General features: G+C 46.8%; 1 protein-coding gene across 4 annotated transcripts in view; it reads left to right on the forward strand.

Moving 5' to 3' along the window:
• Positions 1 to 25,465, forward strand: part of PLXDC1 (plexin domain containing 1) — a 61,255-nt gene that overhangs the window by 19,009 nt on the left and 16,781 nt on the right. For all 4 annotated transcript variants that reach the window (XM_081884166.1, XM_081884169.1, XM_081884168.1 and 1 more), the window contains 7 exons: positions 1,091 to 1,254; positions 13,544 to 13,687; positions 15,682 to 15,751; positions 20,126 to 20,248; positions 20,927 to 21,045; positions 21,960 to 22,059; positions 23,348 to 23,443. In XM_081884166.1, coding sequence (XP_081740292.1) covers positions 1,091 to 1,254; positions 13,544 to 13,687; positions 15,682 to 15,751; positions 20,126 to 20,248; positions 20,927 to 21,045; positions 21,960 to 22,059; positions 23,348 to 23,443 — 816 coding nt within the window. The remainder of the gene's footprint in view (positions 1 to 1,090; positions 1,255 to 13,543; positions 13,688 to 15,681; positions 15,752 to 20,125; positions 20,249 to 20,926; positions 21,046 to 21,959; positions 22,060 to 23,347; positions 23,444 to 25,465) is intronic.

Here is a 25,465-nt window from a genome sequence, read left to right on the forward strand (position 1 = left end):
TATGTGATTGAATCCCACTGAAAAATATTGACAGCCTGGAAGCACCCTGGCATTCCATGCCCACTGAGCATGCTCACTCCTCATTGGGCGGCTTTGTACTTCTGCAAGCTTTGGGATCTCCCCTCCTGATACCTCCCTCTTGCCCATTGTTGGTCCTGTTTAGGCTACATAAGGCCCAGCGCTCTCCTTCGAAGTTTGGAAACAGAAGGAATTATATCTCTGCAAGAAACCACCCCACAAAGCCATGCACAAAGGAAGACCTAAAGAACAAAGCAGCAGCTTTTTTGGGGATGGATGAGGCATCTGCCCCTGTAAATCTCTTGTGGATCAGTGAGGGTCCTTTTGACAATGAAGGGCATTTAATGCACCCAGGTTTGGCTGGCAGGGAAGGAAGGTTTGTAGCAGGGTCATTCCTGCAGACAAGATCACATCCCTCTCTCTGTTTTCCGTCCAGGCAACCGAGAGTCAGTATCAGAGTTTAAGGGAGCCAGTGTGGTGTAGTGGTTAAGAGCTGTGGTCTCGTAATCTGGGGAACCAGGTTTGATTCCCCGTTCCTCCACAGGCAGCTGCTGGGTGACCTGGGGCTAGTCACAATTCTCTGAAGTCTCTCAGCCCCACTTACCTCACAGAGTGTTTGTTGTGGGGGAGGAAGGGAAAGGAGAATGTTAGCCGCTTTGAGACTCCTTCGGGTAGTGACAGTGGCGTTGCGTGGGGGGTGCAGGGGGGGCCGGCCGCACCGGGTGCAACATCTGGGGGTTAGGGTTAGGGGGTGCAAATCCACGGGTTAGGGGGTGCAAATTACTTGCCTTGCCCCGGGTGCTGACAACCCACGCTACGCCACTGGGTAGTGATAAAGCGGGATATCAAATCCAAACTCCTCCTCCTCCTCCTCCTCCTCCTCCTCCTCCTCTTCTTCTTCTTCTTCTTCTTCTTCTTCTTCTTCTTCTTCTTCTTCTTCGGCACAATTCAGATAGGCAGAAGCACTCACAGAGCACGTGAAGCAAGGCTGGTGTGGAATGTGGCCTTGGCTTCTCGGAGCCATCGTCGTACGCTAAGAAATCATTCTTCGCTTTTCTTCCTCTCCCTACAGCTTGGACCCAGAGAGATGTCTCCACAGTTGGGATAGAACCTCATTCCTGGGAGCGAAAGACTCGGGAAACCTTGCCAAGAGACTCGAGGACTCGGATCAGCGAAGATTTAATTGGCGGGAGCCTGGCTATTGACACTTTGACGGACAATGAAACACAGATTGTGGTGAGTGTCACATATAGGGAACAGCACACAAGCCAAGGATGTGTCAGTTGGGCAGAAAGTTTTCTGACTCGAGTAAGCCTTGTTTACTTTGTGAAAAACATGTTTGGATCAGATAGGGCAGGGATCAGCCACTGGCAGCCCCCCAGGTCAATTCTGAACCAAAGTGTGGTGTCACTTGGACTTTTATTTTATTTTGTGTGTGTGTGTTTTAAAGATGTTGGGAGTTCGCTGCCTTGCAAGAATTGAAGTTGCATTTTATTGCTTGCGTTTTGTATTTGCTTTGTGAGCTACCTCGGGGCCCCCCCTTTTTTTTGCTCAAAAGGCTGACCAGAAACCCACTCTTAACTAGTTTTCTCCCCCACCACCTGAGTAAGCAGTTCTGTCTCTCCTGCCTCTCTCTGTTCCCCCAAAATTGCTGGCAGACGGAGGTGGCAGCACAACAGCCAGGAAAAAAGGAAACGTCTTTTGTCACTCACAAGAGGCGTTGTTGTGAACCCCCCGCATATACGCACAGGAATGTTCCTTGTTTTGATGCTGTGTCGCTAAACAAAGTGCAGCAAATATTGGTAGGAAAAGCAGAGGAGAGGTAGCACTGAGGAAGAGATTTCTGCACGTCACCCCAATCTTTGAGCAGTGAGAGGCTCCATTAATTCCAAGCACCTTCCCAGGACTTGGTTTCCTTAAGGATGAAGGTCAGCAGAGACTGGAGTACCTTTAATAGATATGTCCAGTGCTTTTTTTCAGGGGGGATGCAGGAGTACGTCTACCCCATAACATCTTTGTCCTTTTGTCCATTTACTGTATTTATTTTTCCTGATTTGAACTTCCCTGATGTACAGTTACTGCAAAGGCCACATTTTATCCAGTGTTTCCTAAAATGATTATGCCAAACACTTCCCTTTGTTATGTAAGCCCACTGAAAACTCTACGCCAAGGATATTTTTGGTCACATTTCATTGAACATAAAACTTGGTTTTGTTCTCTGCTGTTCTGGTCCTAAGGGACAACTTAGATGAGTCATTGGAAATCTTTACATTTATATATATAAAAAATAACCAAACTGTGTGGAAGGTTATACAGTGGTACCTCGGGTTACATACGCTTCAGGTTACAGACTCTGCTAACCCAGAAATAGTACCTCGGGTTAAGAACTTTGCTTCAGGGTGAGAACAGAAATTGTGCTCTGGCGCTGCCGCAGCAGCGGGAGGCCCCATTAGCTAAAGTGGTGCTTCAGGTTAAGAAAAGTTTCAGGTTAAGAACGGACCTCCGGAACGAATTAAGAACTTAACCTGAGGTACCACTGTATTAGCTGCCCTGAAAGCACTTGTGGGTAAAGGCAGGATAAAAGTAAATAAACGGCTGTCATTTTCTCAGCCTAATTTGGCCCCACCTGAAATGGGATTCAGAAGTATCGCTCCTCTTTTAAAGCCACCCAAAGCCATTCCTCCTGTGGAAGTGAGTTCCACCATTTAACTATGTGCTGTCTTTAACTAAGAATTCTGTAATGGTCTGATGGCTGACAAGAAGAGGCAGTGTGGAAAACTTCTGCTCAGACCGGTTGTGGGAAGGTTCATGCACCTCTGTGATGCGTTGGGAAATGGAAGAGCTCAGGAGGCTTGATTGTAGCAGCAGAGAATTCCCCCGAGTGGCTCAGATCAATGGCGCATTGCTTCTGCGCTTTGGAATTAAGAGCGTGAGCCGTGTCTAGATGAAAGGGGAGCGAATTCTAATGAGTTGAAATCAATACAGAAGCGCGGTGGGTGGGGTGGGGGGAAGACCCGCGACGCACACTTCAGTGGTGTGGCGCCAGCAATTATAGCCGCAAAGTTTGCGCTCTCTTAGCTGTCAGCAGCTGGAGCAGAAAGGGAGAGGCTCAGCCTGATTTCAAGCCATTATCGCTTGCTGTGGGGCGCAGAGATGTGGGGGGCTTGAAGTGTTGACATGCCTGCACAGCTAGGATTTCAAGCTCAGGCACAGCAATGGGTCTTCCGCATGGGGAAAAAGGATTGCTGGTCCTTTTCAACCAGCCTCTGCAGCTGTGCCTTGAGCAGGAGCTGCTGGATCAGTGGAAATTAGCAGAAAGATGGAAACAAGGCCGCCCTTTAAAAGCGCTTTTTATAAATGAAAATTCAGTACTTCTTCTGGCTCTGGGAAGAGTTCCTCCAAGGCATGGGTAGGCAAAATAAGGACCGAGGGCAGGATCAGGCCCAATCGCCTTCTAAATCCGGCCCGCGGATGGTCCAGAAATCAACGTGTTTTTACATGAGTAGAATGTGTGCTATTATTTAAAATGCATCTCTGGGTTATTTGTGGGGCATAGGAATTCATTCTCCCCCCCTCCCTTCAAAATATAATCTGGCCCCTCACAAAGTCTGAGGGACAGTGGACAGGCCCCCTGCTGAAAAAGTTTGCTGACCCCTGCTCCAAGGCATGATTGATTGATTGATTGATTGAATGAATGAATAAATAAACAAATAAAGCAACAATACATTTGAAAAGAACGTTCAACCCACCAAGAAGAAGAAGATAAGATAAGCAAAACCACAGCATTGAAAAGCATTGGGCTAGAGACCCAGTCTGTGTTTTTGGGTTTCGTTCCCATTCAAAACAATGGGACAATGTAGTCACGTTGCATTGATTTCATTGGGAACTAATGACTAGCCCACCCCATGCATTTGTGATGATGGCTGCGTGCTCCAGCATGCTCTCCTGTGTTGCTGCCATCTTGTAGTTTCTTGAGAAATAATTGCTGTTTGAGGCATTCTCCCTCAAACCGGTTTCCATCTAGTCTGGAAACATAAGCCACAGTCAAGCTGAGTTGCGTACATTTGAGACAGTCATTGCACGTGTTCAGATGACAGCTTACTTTAGCTGGCATGGGGAGGGGCATTGTAAGTTTGGGGAAACAAATCAGGTAATGTGCATTAGGTGAAGACATCCCTGCCCTCACTGTTTACTTTCCCACCGCAGTGGTCCCTATTTATCTACTTGCATTGGTGTGCTTTCGAACTGCTAGGTTGGCAGGAGCTGGGACAGAGCAATGGGAGCTTACTACCGTCCTGGAGATTCGAACTGCTGACCTTCTGATCGGCAAGCCCAAGAGGCTCAGTGGTTTAGACCAGTGTTTCCCAGCCTTGGGTCTCCAGCTGTTTTTGGACCACAACTCCCATGATCCCTAGCTAGCAAGACCAGTGGTCAGGGGTGATGGGAATTGTAGTCTGAAAACAGCTGGAGATAAAAGGTTGGGAAACACTGGTTTAGACCACAGTGCCACCCCTGTCCCTGTACAGCGCAATTGAAGTACATGGCATCCCCCCAGTGAATGGGGTACTGTAGTTTACCCCTCACAGAGCTACAATTCCCAGCACCCTGATCAAATTACAGTTCCCAGGATTCTTTGGAGAAATTAAGTGCTTCAAATGTAAGGTGTGGATGTGACCTTGTGCAACTAACTTAGTCTGAATTCAACCTATGTAAAGCCTGGCAGGGCAAAAAAGTTATTATTCTCCTACCTGCAGAGAAAGGCCATCTTATATTCCTTTGGGAGGGAATTCTGCAATTAGGGCTGCCACCAAAAAGGCCCTGTCCCGCGTTTGCACAAATCACACCTGCCTGGGTGACGGAATGCAGAACAGGGCCTTTGAAGATAGCATAAATTGAAGGGCAGGTTCATGGAGATGAAGATTGTCCTCTGCTCATTCTTGCAACTCAAGCTACAGCTGACAGTTTAAAAGTTGGCAGCCCTAGAAGATATCTCTAATCTATTCTAATTGGAGTCCCCAAAGTGGAATAAGTGATAGCATTCTGCACATAATTTTATTATGTCCTAAACTTAAAACATCTCTAATAAATGCCTGGTGGACCTTTTCCCCCCTGGTCCTTTTAAAACTACCAGGAACAAACTCCATAGATGTCCTAGGTAGCTTGTCACCGTAGCTGAACTCTATTTAGGATTAAGAAATCTGCCCTGATGTTTAAAAAACGAAACCTACCTTCCTTATGCTAGATCTGGGAGAAAAAACAGGAGGAGGGAATTTATGCTGGAGGCAACGGCACCCAGGAGGCCTTGGTTGCTGGTTGAGGGTATTGGCTCAGAGCAGAATTCAGCAGGCTTTGCTGAGACATTGGCAGAGGCAGCATGCCAGCATCTCCCAAGGAGGCATTGCCAAGTGGAACTCAGTGATGGGTGGTTTTGAGAAGCGAATGGGTGTCTCCCCAGAACGGAGTAGGTCATGTATGGTGTGTGTCATGTGCCTGATCATGGGTGTGACATTGGTAAAACCCTGATTATAGCTTCTTTGGGGGAAACCAGGGCCTCTTATTCCATTACTAAATTTGGGTCCTGCTCTGCTGCACTCGCAGTCCTGTTGCCGTTTCAGCGCTCCGCTCCTTTTCTCTCCTGATTTACCCCAATCTCCCTTTCCTGTACGTTGTCGCTTTTTGGAATGATGCAGCCCTTTGAATGTAGTGAAATGAAAACTCAGGCTTGAGGAAGGACCTGCCATGGGTCCTTTTTGAGGTGCCCCTGGAGCAAAGAGAAGGTCGAGCCATTTGGCAAACCACTCATCTTTCACCCTCATCACTGACACTGCTTCTTATAAACACTGGATGCATACTGTATACAGTGGTACCTCGGGTTAAGAAATTAATTCGTTCCAGAGGTCCGTCCTTAACCTGAAACTGTTCTTAACCTGAGGTACCACTTTAGCTAATGGGGCCTCCTGCTGCTGCTGCGCCGCCGGAGCATGATTTCTGTTCTCATCCTGAAGCAAAGTTCTTAACCCGAGGTACTATTTCTGGGTTAGCAGAGTCTGTAACCTGAAGCGTCTGTAACCCGAGGTACCACTGTATATAAAGGTAAAGGGACCCCTGACCATTAGGTCCAGCTGTGGCCGACTCTGGGGTTGCAGTGCTCATCTTGCTTTACTGGCCGAGGGAGCCGGTGTACAGCTTCCGGGTCATGTGGCCAGCATAACTAAGCCGCTTCTGGCGAACCAGAGCAGCGCACGGAAACGCCGTTTACCTTCCCGCCACAGTGGTACCTATTTATCTACTTGCACTTTTGGCGTGCTTTCAAACTGCTAGGTTGGCAGGGGCAGGGAGCGAGCAACGGGAGCTCACTCCATCACAGGGATTCAAACTGCCGACCTTCTGATCGCAAGCCCTAGGCTCTGTGGTTTAGACCACAGCGCCACCCGCGTCCAGACATTTAAAAAGTGCACTTAAGTTCATCCCCAATGCTCAAGAATCCTAGGAACTGTAGCTTGTCAAGGAAGTCGAAGCTCTGTGAACAGAGCTTCCTCCCCCCAGCCCAAACTCGCAGGAACTGAGCTCCGGCACCTCTCAGGTGGGCTGCACACTATTGCCATTATAAGACATCATGGTGAGTTCCGGCATCTCTTATTCTAGAAGAATAGCACTGTCTGTGAGGCTTAAACCACAATACCCAGGATTCTTTGGGAGCGGGGAATGTGCTTTAATTGTACGATGTGTACACGTACAGTGGTGGTACCTCAGGTTACATATGCTTCAGGTTACATACGCTTCAGGTTACAGACTCCGCTAACCCAGAAATAGTGCTTCAGGTTAAGAACTTTGCTTCAGGATGAGAACACAGATCGTGCTCCGGCGGCACAGCGGCAGCAGGAGGCCCCATTAGCTAAAATGGTGCTTCAGGTTAAGAACAGTTTCAGGTTAAGAACGGACCTCCGGAACGAATTAAGTACTTAACCTGAGGTACCACTGTATTGATATTAACCTGGCAGAGGTGAATGCTCTTTAAAACAAAGGAACGGGGGGGGGGGGGAGGGGATAATGAGGAATCCCAGAATCCCAGAATTGTGGAGTTGGAAGGGACACAGAGGATCATTTAGTCCAGGCATAGGCAAACTCGGCCCTCCAGATATTTTGGGACTACAACTCCCATCATCCCTAGCTAACAGGACTAGTGGTCAGGGATGATGCGACTTGTTGTCCCAAAACATCTGGAGGGCCGTTTTTTGCCTATGGCTGATCTAGTCCACCCCCCTGCAATGCAGCTGCATGGAACCTGCAACCTTGGCATCATCAGTGCCGTGCTCTAACCATCTGAGCTAAATGTATGTTAATGGAATAACAAATAACCCATCTTTACTTTGCACAGGTATCAAGTTATGTCCTTTGCTGAATCGGCTCGATACGGTCTATGCAAGCTTTTGCCTTTCACAGAACTCTTTGTCAGGCCTGGGAGCAGAAACTCTGCATGCCTCTGCATCAGCTGAACCTTCCGTTCTTTTTTTTGTGATAAGAGGTTATTTTAACTTGTTTTGTAGCTCCTGTCTTTTGACCAGAATAGAAAACCTAATCTCCTTGCGTTTCTTGCAGTGGCATAGCGGGGGGGGGGGGTGCAGGGGGGGCTGGCCGCACCGGGCGCAACATCTGGGGGTTAGGGTTAGGGGGCGCAAATCCACGGGTTAGGGGGCACAAATTACTTGCCTTGCCCCGGGTGCTGACAACCCACGCTACGCCACTGGTTTCTTGGAGGATTCCGGTTAAGTGACGCCTTGCAGGGGGAAAGAACTGATGATTGTTTTTCAGCTAAAAAAACCGTAACTAGACTTTACTTTATTTCCCCTTAACGATCTTGCTTTCCCTCAATTTCCTCTCCCTCCCCTCTGCTTGTTTTCTTTCTCTCTCCTCTTCTTAATTCCTGCTGTAACCAAGTCAAGGTGGCGGATTGGGACATAGTCGTGATCCAGGGATGAGGTCATGATGGACCGCATGCTTCAGTGTGAAAGCAGCCAAGTCCACCCATCCCCGGCATTTGCTGTTTTCATTTGTTTTCCCCTCACTTATTTTATTGAGAACACATTTGGGAGCTTTGTAGCGTGTGAGTGCGTGTTTGTGCGCACAAAGGAGCAAATGGGTCACTATGGGTGGCGAGGACGACTGTCCAAGCACCCTTTTTGACATCTCACAGATGCTGAAGCAATGCTCATTTCCCACCTCACAGACCAGGGTTATGAGAAAAAACTGCTCCTTTTCCCTTATGGCACGGGTAGGGAAACTAAGGCCCGGGGGCCGGATCCGGCCCAATCGCCTTCTAAATCTGGCCCACGGACGGTCCAGGAATCAACGTGCTTTTACATGAGTAGAATGTGTCCTTTTATTTAAACTGCATCTCTGGGTTATTTGTAGGGCCTGCCTGGTGTTTTTACATGAGTAGAATGTGTGCTTTTATTTAAAATGCATCTCTGGGTTATTTGTGGCTTTTAATGTTTAATAGACAATAGTCTATTAAACATTAAAAGCTTCACTAAACAGGGCTGCCTTCAGATATCTGGGTTTTGGCCACTCTTTTGTTATTATAACTACTTAATTCCTAAATCCAGGTCACAGGCTCACCCTATTCACACCTTAAATGTGCCCTTAAGATTTCCCATTTCCTTCAAAGTTACAGAGAAATATTTGAGGTCATTTTGAGAAAATTGTTTCAGGACTTTTCTGTGGGGTTTCAAACATGTGGTTTACATGTGGTTCACATATTTGTATGTGTTTACTTGGTACATTTATGAACATCATATATATATATATATGAGATCTTAAAATTCTTATAACACCAGGCATACCTCAAGCTATTCATCTGAACAGAGGCTCTTCCCAGATCTTAACCCCCAGAATTTGCAGTGTGTGTGTGTGTGTGTGTGTGTGTGTGTGTGTGTGTGTGTGTGCTAGGACTTAGCTTTGAATGTGTGAAGTAGTAGCAAAGAAGAGAGTGCCTCTGGGTTTGTGCAGAGTACCTTTCCTGCACCAGTGATTAACGGCAGCCACCATGGAGGTTCCCCATTAGTTGGGTAGGAAGCGCACTGCCCATCAGCACACTCTAAGAGACGGGGGATGTTGCCAAATTCACTCCCAGCCCCAAACAGAGCTGGTTTTGTTGCAAGGTGGCTGCTTCAGGGAGATGAGGAGCCATGTATGTGCCCTGTGCCCTCAAAGCCAGCTTGCTGCCCTCAGATGTGATGGGAAATGCTGTCCCGTCCCCAGTATAGAAATGAGGTTGAGTTCCCAGGCTGGTCAGCTTCTCCATGTGGGATGAGAGGGGCCGGCACCATCTTTGCCTCAGGTGGAAAAAATTATTGGGCTGACCCCTGCCCTAAACCTACAGGCTGAATGCTCACGGGGGGCGGGAGGTGAAGCGTCTGGAGGAAAACTAGCCCAGTAGTTCCTTGAGGGTCAGAAATGGATGTTTTGCTGAATCCTGCAAGTGAATTAAGCTTATTGCCGCAAGTGAGCTGCAAGGCAAGGATTTTGGGAGGGCTATTCAGGCAGACCAAAGCAAGAGGACAAGGAAGCCTGATATATCTGCTCTGGGGTGTGTGGCAGGGTCCATCAGTCTCCTCCACAGCCTTGCAATTTGGAAATTAAGGGGCTTCCAGGCTAGTAGGGAGGTCCACCATTTTTTTATTATTTGCAAATTAAGCACTGTGAATCCTTACCTCCCCGCTTCAGAGAAGCAATTGTTTTTCTTCTTCTTTTTTCAAGAGGGCTTTCTGGATCAAGTCCTCCAAGTTAACCCTCTTGCCTTGAAGCACTGGCAAGGCAGATTCCGAAATTCACACCCTTTCCCAACAAGATTGGAATCAGGCTAAAGAAACAGCAGCCAAACTGCTGAAGTCCTTCATGGCAGATCAGCCCCTGCTGTGAAGGCCACATGAATCTGTTGGTGGCATTCCAAGACAAAGTTTGGCTGGGATGGTGCTTCATTTCAGCCGAAGCTCAGCCGCAGGACCTCTTTGCAACATGGAGTCAAAGTGGGTTATGATGACCCAGCGTGAAAGTGTGGGTCCGAAATCCCTGTTTGGAAAGAGGGGAATCATAATAGATGTTTAGAAGAAAGAAGAGAGAAGGGAGTCGTTCTGACTCAAAATAATAACAACCCCACACTTAACAACCTAATAATCTTGGGTTTAGCTCCTGAAATCTTTAACAACAAGCAAGTTGAACGGAAACAAAAGCAGAACTTCTTGAGGTCATGTGCTGTTAACCCAGGAAATTCACTTGCACAGAAAATTGTGCTTGCTGCAAACATAAATTGCTTTTAATGAAAACTTGGAAGAGAGGGGCGTCATACACTTAATGGCCATCATAGAAGTGAAGGAAATAATTGAGTGTCGTGCTGTGTTGAATGCTCCATCAGTGCACACATTTTAGTTTGCCAGTTTCAGGGGGTGCACAGGGTGGGGGTTGGAAAGCCCCATTGTGCAAGCAGAAGATCTTGTGCAGGGCCTCTGCACAAGACTTGTTAGGTGAATCCTGCCCACAATATTCACTTTGAGGAATGGTGCAGTGGGTTAGTCAGCAGGGGTCAGCAAACTTTTTCAGCTGTGAGCCGGTCCACAGTCCATCAGACCTTGTGGGGGACCGGACTATATTTTGATAAAATATATGAACGAATTCCTATGCCCCACAAATAACCCAGAGATGCATTTTAAATAAAAGCACATATTCTACTCATGCAAAAACACTAGGCAGGCCCCACAAATAACCCAGAGATGCATTTTAAATAAAAGGACACATTCTACTCACGTAAAAACACGCTGATTCTCGGACCGTCTGCTGGCCGGATTTAGAAGGCGATTGAGCTGGATCTGGTCCCCGGGCCTTAATTTGCCTACCCATGGGTTATTGCGTCTGGCTGTTTGAGCCCACCCAGGGATGACTGTGGGCAGGATTCCTGCATTGCTGCGGGTTGGACTAGATGACCCTTGGGGATCCCTTCCAACTCTGCAATTCAGTGATACCACATTGATCAGCCATGAAGCCCATTAGGACAAATCACTGCCTTCGCTTAACCTACGCTGGAGATAGTGCCAGTCCCATCAACTTATGCCACCCTGAGCTTGATGGAGAAAGGGTGGAATACAAATGTTAAGAAATAAATGGGAGTGGGGTCACCATCCAGGTCAGTTGAGGGGAACACTTGGCCCTCCAGATGTTGCTAAACTGTGACATCCATCTCACCTGGCCATCAACCATGCTTGTTGGGGCTGATGGGAGTTGGAGTCAGGCAACATCTGGAGGGCCACAGCGTCCAAACACCTGGTCTACTTCTTTGTAACACAGGTGTCACATGGATGGAATCTAATAGGGAGGAGAGGCAATGGGCCGGGAGTAGAGAGCTGCCCATTTTGGATGAATGCTACACCTGCTGCCTTCAACCCAGTATGGCTCTTTTTTCCTGCATCCTCAAATAGAGCTATCCATTCAGCTTTGTAGAGCAGTGAAAGAGTTAACCAAAGCATCCCAGCAATTCAGTCCCAAGTGGCAGAGGTTGATCATGGAGCAACTGAAGGTCTGTTTCAAAAGGAAAGGGCCTGGTCCTTCCACCCTCCCTCCAAGAACAAGAAAATTAGGATTCCTCCTCCACCAAACATTACAGGGAAAGAGAGCGATTTGCTGGAAAAAAAATAGGGGGGGGGAGGGGAGAACCTCTTGCCACATTAAATGCTTCTCTATAAATAGAATTCCTATCCTTTTCCCCATCACCAGGTTTGAAAAAAAGTGGTCTCTTTGGGAGATATAACTAGATCACACAAATGGAAGCTATTTTCTGTTTTTCTCCCTCTCATTCTCTGCCCCCAAGCCGTTTAAAGGAGCAACGTCAAACAGTGGAGGCACCATGTGGCAGTCTCTGTTCATAGTTGTAGGCCAGCTGTCCTCCGTCTGGTGCCTTCCAGGTACTTGGGACTACAACTCCCATCAGCCCCAGCGAACACCCTTTGTCCTGCTAACCACCAGGCCGCACCTCTAGGTCTTCACCACTGGACAAAGGCAACATCAAGCTATGAGTTGCACCACACAGATAAAAACTTCCCTTTCTTTTCTCAACACCTTAAACAAAGTGGGTTGCATCCAATGATAGTCCTGCTCAGAGCATACCCATTGAAACAAATGAATCGGAGTTGGTCATGTTCATTAGCTTCAGTAGGTCTACTCTGAGTAGGATTACCATTGGGTACAACCTCCCCCCACCCCTTTTTTTATAATGAAATCATTTCACACATTTCCACCTGCCGGACATCAAAGTGTATGGTGATTAAATGATGCGTCTGCATGTATGGGTCAGGCCTCAGTTCTACTCTGATGCTCTGATTGTAGGGCCAGCCCTACCATTAGGCAGAGTGGGGCATTCTTCCATTCTCCCTGAGCTAGCCTGATGCCCTGAGGTACACTGTGGAGTGCTGTCCCAACCACCAATGTTGAAATAAGGTAACAGCTGCCAGCCTGGTTGGATTCCATTGCATGGACTGGGGAACTTGGTCTCGGGCAGCAAACTTTCCTAGGGCCTGCCAGGTCAATTAACACATGAACCAGCTGGAACCTCTGCTGGATTATTATTTTTTAAAGTTTTACAATTCAACCACAGAAAACGTTTACGTAAACCATGTCAGAATATTTATAGTCATTGGCGACTGCACCATAGAATTCCCATAAAGGGCTTCATAAAATGTTGTTTAATAGCAGCTGGTATGAGTTGATCTTGGACTGGTGCGATGCAGAACTAACCCTGTAACCCTATGCACACTTGTCTGGGAGTAAGTCTCATGGAATTATTATTATTATTATTATTATTATTATTATTATTATTATTATTATTATGGAACTCAGCTTCCGCATAGGCATGCACAACAGTTTCCCCTTGGACACAGAGAAGATTCTCCCTAACCCAGCAGAGATATTCCTGAGGATAAAATAGAGAACTACATAGAATAATTAGAAATACATTGAATATATTTCCGGGGAATATGAGAGGTGGTTAGAAGAGTGCAGCACTAGGGTAGCCTGATGCAGAAGAAGACAAGACAAATCCTTAATGCAATCTGCAGCTGCTGGAGTTCTACACAGCTGTGCAGGAGCCCTGACCTCTTTTTCATCCAGTGTGGTGTAGTGGTTAAGAGCGGTGGACTCGTAATCTGGTGAACTGGGTTCGCTTCCCCGCTCCTCCACACACAGCTGCTGGGTGACCTTGGGCTAGTCACACTTCTCTGAAGTCTCTCAGCCCCACTCACCTCACAGAGTGTTTGTTGTGGGGGAGGAAGGGAAAGGAGGTTGTTAGCTGCTTTGAGACTCCTTAAGGGGAGTGAAAGGCGGGATATCAAGTCCAAATTCCTCCTCTTCTTCTTCTTCGCCTTCTTCTTCATCTGCCCACCCTCGCACACACATCTGGATGTTTCAATGGGAGATGAACTGCTTTGGCAACGGGTGCGCCTTATGCCTGTAGTTACCACAACTGTTTCTCTCTACTCAGGAAGACAACCACAACTACTATATATCTCGAATGTACGGTCCAAGTGAAGCACGAGCCAAGGAACTATGGGTAGAAGTTACAGCAGCCAACAGGAGCCAAGTCAAAGTCCATGGAATCCTCTCCAATACGCATAGGCAAGCCTCGGTGAGCATCTCTTTTCACCTGTTGGCTATGTGCTCACCTGTCTATGTATCCATTGCTACCAACAACCTGCCATTGCTTTTCCAGCCACTTTTCTTTGGTTGTCCTTTCCCTCCAAACCGTGATTAGTGTCCAAGATTTTGATAGAAAATAGATAAAGTTTTACGGCGCAGGGGAAAGCTGACTAGAAAACATTTCATCTTGTCATATTTTGGCTTCCCTCTACCTATGTTAAAAAAAAAAAATGAGGGCTGAAATGCCAACATCTCCTTATTTTAACTGCTGTATCAGCATAGGGAGAAGCAGGTATTTCTGCACATAACACAAAACACTAAACTGTGGTTTGTTAAGCTATAGTTTAGCAGGTGTGAGACCTGACTGGAAGTTTAAGTGTGATTTGTTGTTGGTTTATGAGCTTTGGTTAGTTTTAATCATGGTGTAGTATTACGTGTAAAACCAGACCCTTTCCTAACCATGGTTTGTTTGATGGTGCCACCCAGACACTCGTCTAACTACAAAAGCACAAGGGGGGAGGAGCTGGAAAACAGAGTAACATGTTGGAAACAAGCCATGGTTTCTTTGATTGCCTGTAGGACAACTTGTGATTAACTCATGGTTTGTTGAATAAACAACTTGAACAAACCATGGTTTAGCACTATGCTGCTAACTAGCCGTTCCTGAGCTCCTACAAGGTGTGACCAGCAAATCAATACTAAAACATCTGCTTATCTTATAACTGCAGCAGCAACATAAATCAGCAATTGTGTTGTCAGCCTATTCTTCTCTGTGCAGGCATCTCACAGCATTCTAAAGCCTTGGCCATTGATTTTTCTAAACTCATAAACTCTTAGTCACAGCCATAGCCAGTTTATTTAATTACCGCATTTCCTACAAATACATTTGTGCTCAAAGCAGTTTACTGAAAACAGTCTAAAATGCGATAGAAGTAGAGGAACCATAATAATCCGATACAAATTGTATTACTACAACGTAGCGCGGACATAAACCTTAACTGAAAGGTTAATTAACAAAATACCTTCACATCCCAGAGAGGTACTGAAAAGAAAATAAAAATACAGAAAGATTGCTTATCTTCACTGTAGCGTTAGCATATGTTGTGCAGGTATTGTTGGGGTTAACACCATGTGTTACTTGTCTGGGACATTTACATAAACACAGACATACACCAATATCTTGGCTGTGTTGTCCTTTCCCCCTCCACCCAAACGGATCATATTTTCTCCAATATTTTGAGTGAAGCCTTAAAATTAAATGAACTTCCAAGGGGAGGGAGGTGGAGACTGCACATAACAATAGAGCCTTTTTATTATAGGGGAATACACGGAGAATAAAGTGTTGCAAGTTAGGGGGAATAGTTTTATGAATTTGTTGGATCAGTTATTATTTGCACGAATGAATTCACACAAGGGTTGCACTCCTCCATCAAGGGTTTCATCTTGAGAAGGGGAGCCCATTTGTGCCAACATCTTGCCCTCCACCAACGAAATCTGTACCCCAGGAATGTGAGCTGTACTTCAAGTAAAGCCTCACACAAGTGTAGTAGGATTCAGCACCTTAAGAATCTCAGCCTCGTTTTATATACATAATAAATGGCAGCAAAGATGGGCTGGAAAATATACCTGCAGTTTTTGACAAATTCTCAGAAGCCAGAGGAGGGGATGGGGTGCAACCCCCGTATTTTGCAAAGCTCCTTGCCCCTCTCTGTGACGAGCGGAAACAGAATAAATTATGCCAGTAGGTAAATACATGCACATCTGCTTAATTTGCAAGCATTTAGTTTAATTACTGGCTTTCCTTGGCACAGAATCTGGATTCCGTCCCCACCATTCCTTAATGCTCAAGGCTATATTTGTACGCTTACAAGTTCCTCCATTTGATCTTGAACCCTGTGGAAATTTGGGGTCGTGAACATGCTCAACCTATCACCCAACAAGCCTTCTGTCTTAACGCTGTTATTCCCATCTATCCTCCTACAGAGAGTCATCCTATCATTTGACTTCCCCTTCTATGGGCATTACCTGCGGCAAGTCACCATAGCAACCGGAGGTGAGCTTCACTGGGTACCACATTGGGTTTAAGGGATGATTTTTTTTGCAAAGATTTTCAGAATACTGAGGGGGGGGTGAGGAGTGCCTGTAGCAAAGGTACTAGAAGCAACATGGCCACGTCCTTTGTGATATCCCTGTTCCTTTACCCTAAGTGCTTGGACTGCAGCCACTTTGGGTGGGAAGTGTGGGCCTGGTTTTGCCCCACTCCGGCCAATCTCACTGTTGCCTTTCCAGCAAGACTAGGCTCTATATTTCTGCTTCCTGAAATGGGGGGAAAGCGTTGATTGAGGGGGACTCTGAAGTGAACCTGCAATACGATAATTTATTTCTCTTACTCATGTGCCCTGGCCTGGATTTTCCACATAACATCATTGGGGAACCTGTGACCCTCCAGACTACAACTCCCATCATCCCTAGTCACTGGTCTGCGGTGTTTGGGGCTGATGGGAGGTGGAGTCCAACAGCAGCTGGAAGGCTCCACTCTCCTGGCCTAGAAGGAAAGCAAATTGATAATTACCAGAAATTATTCTCATTCGTATGCTCTCCCTCCTTCCAAGTAGGGTGTCTGTGTGTCCTATTTTTTCCCAAGGACAGCCCTCTATTTGAAAAGCTGGCCAGTCCAAGTCCAGCTTAGAGATAAAGAACCATGAGAAGGAAGGACAGGAGGGGCATTAACGTTGCTCACCAGCAACCCGGACAACAGACTTAGTGGGCACCCAGGTCACCTGGTCACATTCTACGGAGAGATGTGACTTTATTTCTATTTAAACCATAGCAATAATTTCTGCTCTTGCATCTTGAAATATACTCGGAGTCGAGTGTGGATTTCATGCTCTTTATTCAGCTCGTAGTAGTGAGGAATGAAAGTTCCCCCAAAATATCTGCTTTATATACATTATTTACACAATGGGCTGCACATGATTGGCTAATTCCTGGATTCTCCTGTAGGCCAATCAGGTTGCGGATTCACTTCCACCTGGAGCTGGATTGGGTGGCTGCTGCGACCAATCATACTGCTGCATTTTTCTAGGACCCATCAGACTGCTGCATTCTGAATCCTATTGTTCTAGGACCAATCAGACTGCTGCATTTTGCATCCTATTGTTCTAGGACCAATCAGACTGCTGCATTTGGATCCTATTCAACTCAATACATAACACATCTATTCATAAAAAATAGCACATGCAAATTGTGTGCAAGTTCTGTATGCCCAGCTCCTCACTCACAATGCAAAAGTGACCGCTCTACTACCAAGCTCAGCCAATAGAACACAGGGCTCTTCATCTCAGGATCGTAGGTTTGAGCCTCAATTTTGAGTGAAAGATTCCTGCATACTAAGGGGTTGTACTAGATGACCCTTGTGGTCCCTTCCAACTCTACAATTCCATGATTCTGAGATGCTTCAAGAAGCTCTGGAATGAGGGGCTGAAAGAGAAGGCAGGCAAATGGCGGCCAGAGGGCACCCCTGATGTCCAAGTCACTTTGTGGGCTGCCCACAGTCAAGCAGAACAACACTTGCTTTACACACACAGAAGGTCACAGTTTCAGTCTCCAACATTTCCAGGAATGGCTGGGAATGTTCCCTTTTGGAGAGTGGAAATAATACTGAGCTAGATTGACCAATTGTTTGATTTGGTATAAGATAGCTTCAGCTCCGTACGTTTCTGTGTTCACGAGACCGGGCGGATCGCAGAGCAAGTGTGAGTCACAACCCCCATCGCTTCTTCTGAAAATCTGTTCTGCCTCAACTCATCCTTCTGCCCCTCCTGACCTCTCTAGACCTCCTGCGCTCCCACTTGTCGTGACATCTGGAATCTATCTGTGGTGTTTACTGGAACTTCTCGTTTCTCCACCTTCCTTGCCGTCACCTCCGCCGCCCAGCTGGCAGCAGCTGTGCTGCTAGCCTAGCTCTGAGGACCGGAATGGCTTGCCCATTCTGCTCTGAAATCCTGCAGTCTGTAGGTTTTCAGCACAGCAGCGAGCCTTGAAAGGTTTGCCTCGTAGCTGAGCAAGGCGGTCGGCTTGATGATTTTATGTCTCCACACTGCCACTGAAGCAAAACCCACCTCCCCTCCCCTTCTCCCACCAGAGCAATGATGTCTTTGCATGTCTAAGCATTGCATGTTTAACCTGCCCGTCCTCTGCGGCATGCGAAAGTGGATACATGTTCCTCTCCCCTCGCTCTCCACAACGACCCTGTGAGGGAGGTTAGGGGCTGAGAGATGGTGACTGGCCTAGTGAGCTTCATAACTGAATGGGAATGAATAATAATAACAACAACAACAACAACAACAACAACAACAATAATAATAATTTATACCCTGCCCTCCCCGGCCAGAGCCTTTCTCAGGGTGGCTAACACCAATAAAATCACAGTAAAAAACATAATGCGGGGGGGGGGGGGACCAATTTAAAATACAGGTTAAAATGCAGTTTAAAATGCAGCCTCATTTTAAAAGTAGCTGATAAATCAAGACCATAAGGGTCAGACTGAACCCAAACAAAGGCCAGGCAGAACAGCTCTGTCTTGCAGGCCCTGCGGAAAGATGTCAAGTCCCGCAGGGCCCTGGTCTCTTGTGACAGAGCGTTCCACCAAGTTGGGGCCAGTACTGAAAAGGACCTGGCCCTAGTTGAGACCAGTCTAATAGAGTGGTCCTGAGTTAGTTGTGTGTCTGCACCCATCCAGCGCAGGGTTCCTGTTTCCACTGTCCTAGAGCCATCCAATCAGCAGTATGAAAGGGGAGCCTTTTTAGCCGCTGAGAAGAAGTCTTTCCCCCCTTTGTGCCCATTGGAGCCAATCAGGAGATGAGTCAGCCACTGAGGATTGGCTCCTAGGGTCGCTCTGGAGAAAACACATGGGAATCATAGAGTTGTAGAGCTGGAAGGGACCAGAAGGGTCATCTAGTCCAACTCTTCGCGATGCAGGAATCTTTTTGCCCCCAGAACGTTGAGGAGGAGTGGTTCTGCATGCTAAGCCTTTAGGAATACAGAAATGCCGCAAGGTGCATCTCTTTCCACGGAATGGTGTGCAATGGAACATCAAGGGAAACACAAGTTACTGCCCCTGAACATTTGGGGAAAGAGTATATGAGATGCAGCAACGTCTGGGCGTCACACCAGACACAGAAGGGCAATTAAAGGCACAGCAAAGAGAGACATCTTCCCAAAAAAGGTAGACCTTGTTATGTTGTTGTTTAGTCATTTAGTCATGTCTGACTCTACATGACCCCGTGGACCAGAGCATGCCAGGCACTCCTGTCTTCCACTGACTCCCGTAGTTTGGTCAAACTCATGCTGGTAGCTTCGAGAACACTGTCCAACCATCTCGTCCTCTGTCGCCCCCTTCTCCTTGTGCCCTCCATCTTTCCCAACATCAGGGTCTTTTCCAGGGAGTCTTCTCTTCTCATGAGGTGCCCAAAGTATTGGAGCCTCAGCTTCAGGATCTGTCCTTCCAGTGAGCACTCAGGGCTGATTTCCTTCAGAATGGAGAGGTTTGATCTTCTTGCAGTCCATGGGACTCTCAAGAGTCTCCTCCAGCACCATAATTCAAAAGCATCAATTCTTTGGCGATCAGCCTTCTTTATGGTCCAGCTCTCACTTCCATACATCACTACTGGGAAAACTATAGCTTTAGCTATACGGACCTTTGTCGGCAAGGTGATGTCTCTGCTTTTTAAGATGCTGTCTAGGTTTGTCATTGCTTTTCTCCCAAGAAGCAGGCGTCTTTTAATTTTGTGACTGCTGTCACCATCTGCAGTGATCAGAGCTTGCTATACCAACCACTTAATATTCTCAGGGGAGGGGTTACGTTAAATAATATGTTTGAATGTCAGATGTGTAAGTGTAGGTCTAGAGACATTGGATAAAGCAAACATCATTAGCTGTACTGCTGGATAAGTGTTATTGTATTCGTATTTGTTAATGGTTATTGTATTTGTATTTGTTTGAAAAACCAATTATTTTTTTCTTTTCTTTCTTTCACTCTGAAAGAAGTTATTGCCACTCTCCAAATCATTTGTCCATGTATGTGTACAGAAAATAGTAGACCTAGCTGAAAGGCAGGACATGGAGATCTGCACTGATTGTTGCAACACATCCCTAACTATTATTATTGTATAATTGTAAGATTATTGTAGAAGCTTAGAAGGTTGTGTACTCTTAGAAGGGGTTGCGGCTGTGAGGGTGTGTAGCTGTGGCTATCCTGAAGAGCCCCTGCAGTTCTGAATCTGCTTCCACTGGTGTCACGGCAGCACTCTGGCTCTCTAGAAAGTGACCCTGGGGTTCCTAGGAGTCTCTGGGGAAGAAGGCAACAGGATTGTAGATGGTGACATAAAATAGCTTGTCTCCCTCCCTCCCTCGGTCTCTTTGCCAGGCTTCATCTTCATGGGGGACGTCATTCATCGGATGCTGACAGCCACGCAGTATGTTGCTCCTCTCATGGCAAACTTCAACCCCAGCTACTCTCGAAATTCCACCGTCAAATACTTTGACAATGGTGAGTCCTCCTCACATGCAGACTTGGAAAAAAATCCTTGGGAGCGCTTAGTATCTCCCTTTTTGTTTAACGCTAGAACCAGCCTTTACTTTGCAAAGCAAAATGTGAAAACCCAAAATTCTCTGCTTAGGTGCTTTTCACACAGGTCTGTTTGTTTTGCAATTGAGAGGTATAGCTGGACTATAGACATAGGAGCCCCCCTTTTTTTTAGGGGACCAGGTCCCATCAATATTCAGAGGATGTTCAGCTCCGCCCCCTGACTCCTTACGACTTCGCATACGTGATGTCAGAATGTTGTGTCAAGCCCCCTCAATCATGTTGAGAAGCTGGCGCCTCTGACTATAGTACCAACTCAATTTGCCTTTATTTCACACTTATGATATTGATAACTCCCATTAGCCCTAGACTGTTCAGGCCACTGTTCAGGGATGATGGGAATTGTAGTTCAGCAATGTCCACAGGCACCAAGATGGAAAAGTCTGGGTTGGGTTAATCTATGGGCAAGTGGGTGGCCCTGCCTTGTTCTTGGCGGAGAGCATGGCTAGTTGGCTTCTGAGTTCCTTCCTTGAATCTGTGGATGATAGCAGAAGTTTCAAGTTCCTAGTCCCCATGCCAGCTGTTAGGGTAAACCAATGGCCTTCTCATATCACCCCTTCTCCTGCTCTTCTTCCTCTTCAGGGACAGTCTTTGTGGTTCAGTGGGACCAAGTGTACCTGGAAGGAAAAGAAGACAGAGGCTCTTTTGACTTCCAGGCAGCTTTGCACAGTGATGGCAGAATAGTCTTTGGCTACAAAGAGGTGAGGGGAGTTAGTTTCTGGGCTCAATTCAAAGTGCTGGTTTTGTCCTATAACACCTTAGGCAGCTTGAGACACCAATACCTTAGAGACCACCTCTCCTTGCATGAATCTACCTAAACCAGGCTCATTATCTGAGGCCCTTCTTCGTGTGTGTGTCCGTCCCCATCCCTCCGGGGAGGTGCGGGGTGGCGGTGGCAATATGAATATAGGCCTTATGGGTGGTGGCTCCTGGTTGTAGAATGCTCTTCCCAGAGTGATGTGTCTGGAACCATCATTTGGAACTAAGTAAAGACGTTCCTCTTCACCTAGGCATTTGGCTCTTTATTGGAATAATATGGTTTGAAGATGCCCTAGCCTGTATTGGTGTTCATCTTTTAGTAGGGTGGGATAGAATTTGTTCTTCTTTTTTTCGCCATTGCAGGTTGAGCACTTTTAGTCAGTGAATGTTCTTTTATCTTTTGGTTAAAAGATAAAATATAGACTCAGGGGTCAGCAAACTTTTTCAGCAGGGGACCGGTCCACTGTCCCTCAGACCTTGTGGGGGGCCGGATTATATTTTGAAAGGGGGGAGAGAATGAATTCCTATGCCCCACATATAACCCAGAGATGCATTTTAAATAAAAGGACACATTCTACTCATGTAAAAACATGCTGATTCCTGGACCGTCCGTGGACCGGATTTAGAAGGTGATTAGGCCGGATCCAGCCCACAGGCCTTAGTTTGCCTACCCACGACAGTACAGAACTAAAAGATGGGGTGAGTCTCCAGTTCTTTATTGTTTCCTCTGCTAAGAAGTTCATCAAAGTCTTAGCCATTTAGGAGCAGAGACACACTAAGAGTGGGTGTGGAATTACCTTTCTTTAACTCCATGGATGGGATTTTCTAAGCCTTCTTTCCCCTTTCCTGGCTCCAGATCCCCATGTCTGTCCTGGAGATTAGTTCTACACAACATCCCGTCAAAGCTGGACTCTCAGACGCTTTCATGATCCGTAACTCCTCCCCTGGCGTGCCTGGTGAGTCTGGGCTATTTGGAAGAGGAGAAGGATGGGAGTGGATCCCTAGACAGGTAGACCTATTGGCTGGAGAGCTCCAAGTTCAGAGGACCAGTTGCTGAAGAGCCGCAGAGGGTGATAGCTCTTGTCCTCCTGTCCTGCTTGCGGGCTTCCCATAGGCATCTGCTTGGCCACTGTGGAAAAGAGGATGCTTGACTAGATAGATCGTTGCTCTCCTCCAGCAGGGCTCATCTGAGGTTCCTCTGAGGTTTTTCTGATGGGTTCTTATCTTAGACAGACAGTGCCAGGGCTGAGTGACATGCCTACCACCATAAGCCAACAACCTCCAGCCATATTCTCCTACTCTTGCGCAGTAAGCAAAAGGAAATACGCATTCCAAAGAAGAGAGCTCAACTGGTTATTGGCCAAGTAAATAAACACCCAAAGAAGGGAGGAGCTGGATTCTACATTCTCCAGGGATCTTCTGCTATATAGGATGTTGGAGGGCCAAAAAGCTTTCTTCCAGCCTCTAATTTTTTTTACAGATATTTACTGGAACACTTCTCCTGGTATGCCTCACAAAGGACCTTAAGGTCCATGAATAATAATAGTTTAGTGGTCCCAGGCCCTAAGGAAGTCAGATTATCCTCCGCCAGGGCCAGGGCCGTCTCAGTGATGGCTCCGAGCTGGTGGAATGCTCTGTCCCACGAGACCAGGGCCCTGCAGGATCTAACTTCCTTCCACAGGGCCTGCAAGACAGAGCTATTCCACCTGGCTTTCAACTTGAACTTAGCCTGATCTTTTATTCCCCTTCCTTCCCCCCCCTTCCCTTTTTATGAAGATTACCCGCTCTGGGATCCCACAGCTAATTCTCCCCTGGTCTCCTCGCTGGCCCAAATAGGACTAATTTAGCCAGCTAGCCCTGGTGATCATCTAATGTTTATTGGATGGATTTCCCCCTAAATTGATTTTTGAATTCTGAATTTATTGTTATTCACGTTTTCTACTGTATTTTATGCTGTTTTTTGTTGCATCAATTAAGTGTTTTAAATTGGTTGTTAGCTGCCCTGTGCCCGGTTTTTTGAACTGGGAAGGGCGGGGTATAAATAAAAATATATTATTATTATTTTATAAAATGCCAGAGGTGCTCCAAAACTGCTCACGAGCTGCACCATCATATTTAACCGTGCAGAGATCTGTATGACTGCAATATGAGACTGCGCCCCACAGTCTCATATTGCTCAAAGAGTCTCAAAGAGGGCAGAGACCCGCTTTAATTGAATACTCCCATCTTTGCCTTTTTTTTTAGAAGCTCACCGTCGGACCATCTACGAATATCACCGAGTGGAGCTGGACACCAGCAAGATCACTAGCGCATCGGCTGTGGAGTTTGTGCCCTTGCCCAGTGAGTCGGAAGCACATTATGAAGCATGCCTCTAGCACACGGAGTCTCAAGCACTGTTGTCATGAGTTAGATAAGGGTGTGTGTGAGGAAAGCCTTCCTGGCCGTAATGATGACAATACGAAGATGCATTTAGCAGGGGGTTTTGGAGAGAAGGGAGCTGTTCATACTCCTTCTTTGTGACTAAGGGCATCCCTCAGTTTGCTCTTGCCTTCTCCCACTTCCCCACTTGCAGCCATAGCTGAGTAAAGCAGTAACCTTTAAATCTGAGGGAAGATGGCTGGAAATGCGTGCATAGATTCTTCTCCCTGCTGAAGTCTTGTGGCCTAACTCCACATTACAGTAGTGTTATGGCTTGTAGCCACATTGGAGGATTTTTTATAAAAGAAATCTGCCCTCCATCAAAGGAGACCATGCTGAGCTGCATGGACACAGGAAGAGAAGGAGATGCTCCATACTGACTTAGACCGCTGCACTGAGTGGACGCACTTGTCCAGGTGTACAGGAACACGGGTGGCACTGTGGTCTAAACCGCTGAATCTCTTGGGCTTGCCGATTGGAAGGTCGGCAGTTCAAATCACCGCAATGGGGTGAGTTCCCATTGCTCTGTCCCAGTTCCTGCCAACCTAGCAGTTCGAAAGCACGCCAGTGCAAGTAGATAAACAGGTACCGCTGTGGCAGGAAGGTAAACGGCGTTTCCGTGTGCTCTGGCTTCTGTCACGGTGTTCTGTTGCGGCAGAAGCGGTTTAGTCATGCTGGCCTCATGACCCAGAAAGCTGTGTGTGGACAAATGCCAGCTCCCTCGGCCTGAAAGCAAGATGAGCGCCGCAACCCTATAGTCGCCTTTGAGTGGACTTAACTGTCCAGGGGTCCTTTACCTTTACAGGCAAGAGGCTTCCGCAGTTGTACCTGAAGATGCCGGGGACTGATCTTGGGTCCTTCTGCACTCAAAACATGTGATCTGCCACTGAGCTGTGGGAGATCTTCCCTGATCTTACTCAGCATGTGGCAACTCCAGACGTTTGGCCAGACGAATGTGACAGGGAGACCAAAGTAGGGGCTGACTGCAAGGTGGATTTTTGACAAGGGTCACATCCACATCATACATTTAAAACGCATGGCTCCGCTTCTCTAAAGAATCCTGGGCAGTGTAGTTTACCTCTCACAGAACTATAATTCCCAGCACTCTTAACAAGCTACAACTCCCAGCATTGGAGGGGGGTTGGGGGGGAGCCATGCACTTTAAATGTATTACGTGGGTGTGACCAGAGGCTTCTGGTTGCTTGTCACTGCTTTGCAAACATTAAAAAACTGGAAGCTAGCTAGGAAGCAAAATCCCATTGATTAAAGTGGGGAAAGCACCCCAACAATTATGTATTCAACCAACAGCTGGTTTTTTGTTTATTTTTATTTTTTAAAAAGACACATTCTCTAACATCTCAATGGCTTTTCGTGGACTTGGTTTATTGTAACCCCATTTGTGACGAAGAAGGGGTAGAATGAAAAATGAAATGAAAAAGTAAAAAGGGGAAATAATAATAATAATAATAATCCACTAAGCACTCTTCGCAGCAGCACGTTCTGTACCTTCCACTCCTTGAGATGCATCACAAAGGAGATGGTTAAAGAGATAGCATTTAGCCCACGAGGACAATGCCAGGGAAAACAAAAACGTCCTGCTTGCCTCCATAAATACCCAGTGGAGGATAAACCTGTCCGGGAAATGCCAAGGTTATGCGCTTAAGCCATATCTGTTGGGTGTTTTATGACAACCCAAACAGCAGGCTCAGTCTGCTGCAGCACAGGCTATAAATAAGCGCTCTGAAATGGTGTAAAAAAGGGGGGGAGAAGAAAATAACCCGTTGTTGTGTTAAAAACACACACACACACACACAAAGTCTTTTATGACCACTTTGGAATGAGGACCAAAAATCAGATGAAAAGCGTCTATGGCACGGATGTGGCCCCCAGGCCTCTCTGTGGCCCTCAGATCTCTCTTCAGGGCACATGCTTCACCGGCCCTGC

This window comes from Podarcis melisellensis, assembly GCF_964234715.1.
Source record: "Podarcis melisellensis genome assembly, chromosome: 13".
NCBI lineage: Eukaryota > Metazoa > Chordata > Lepidosauria > Squamata > Lacertidae > Podarcis > Podarcis melisellensis.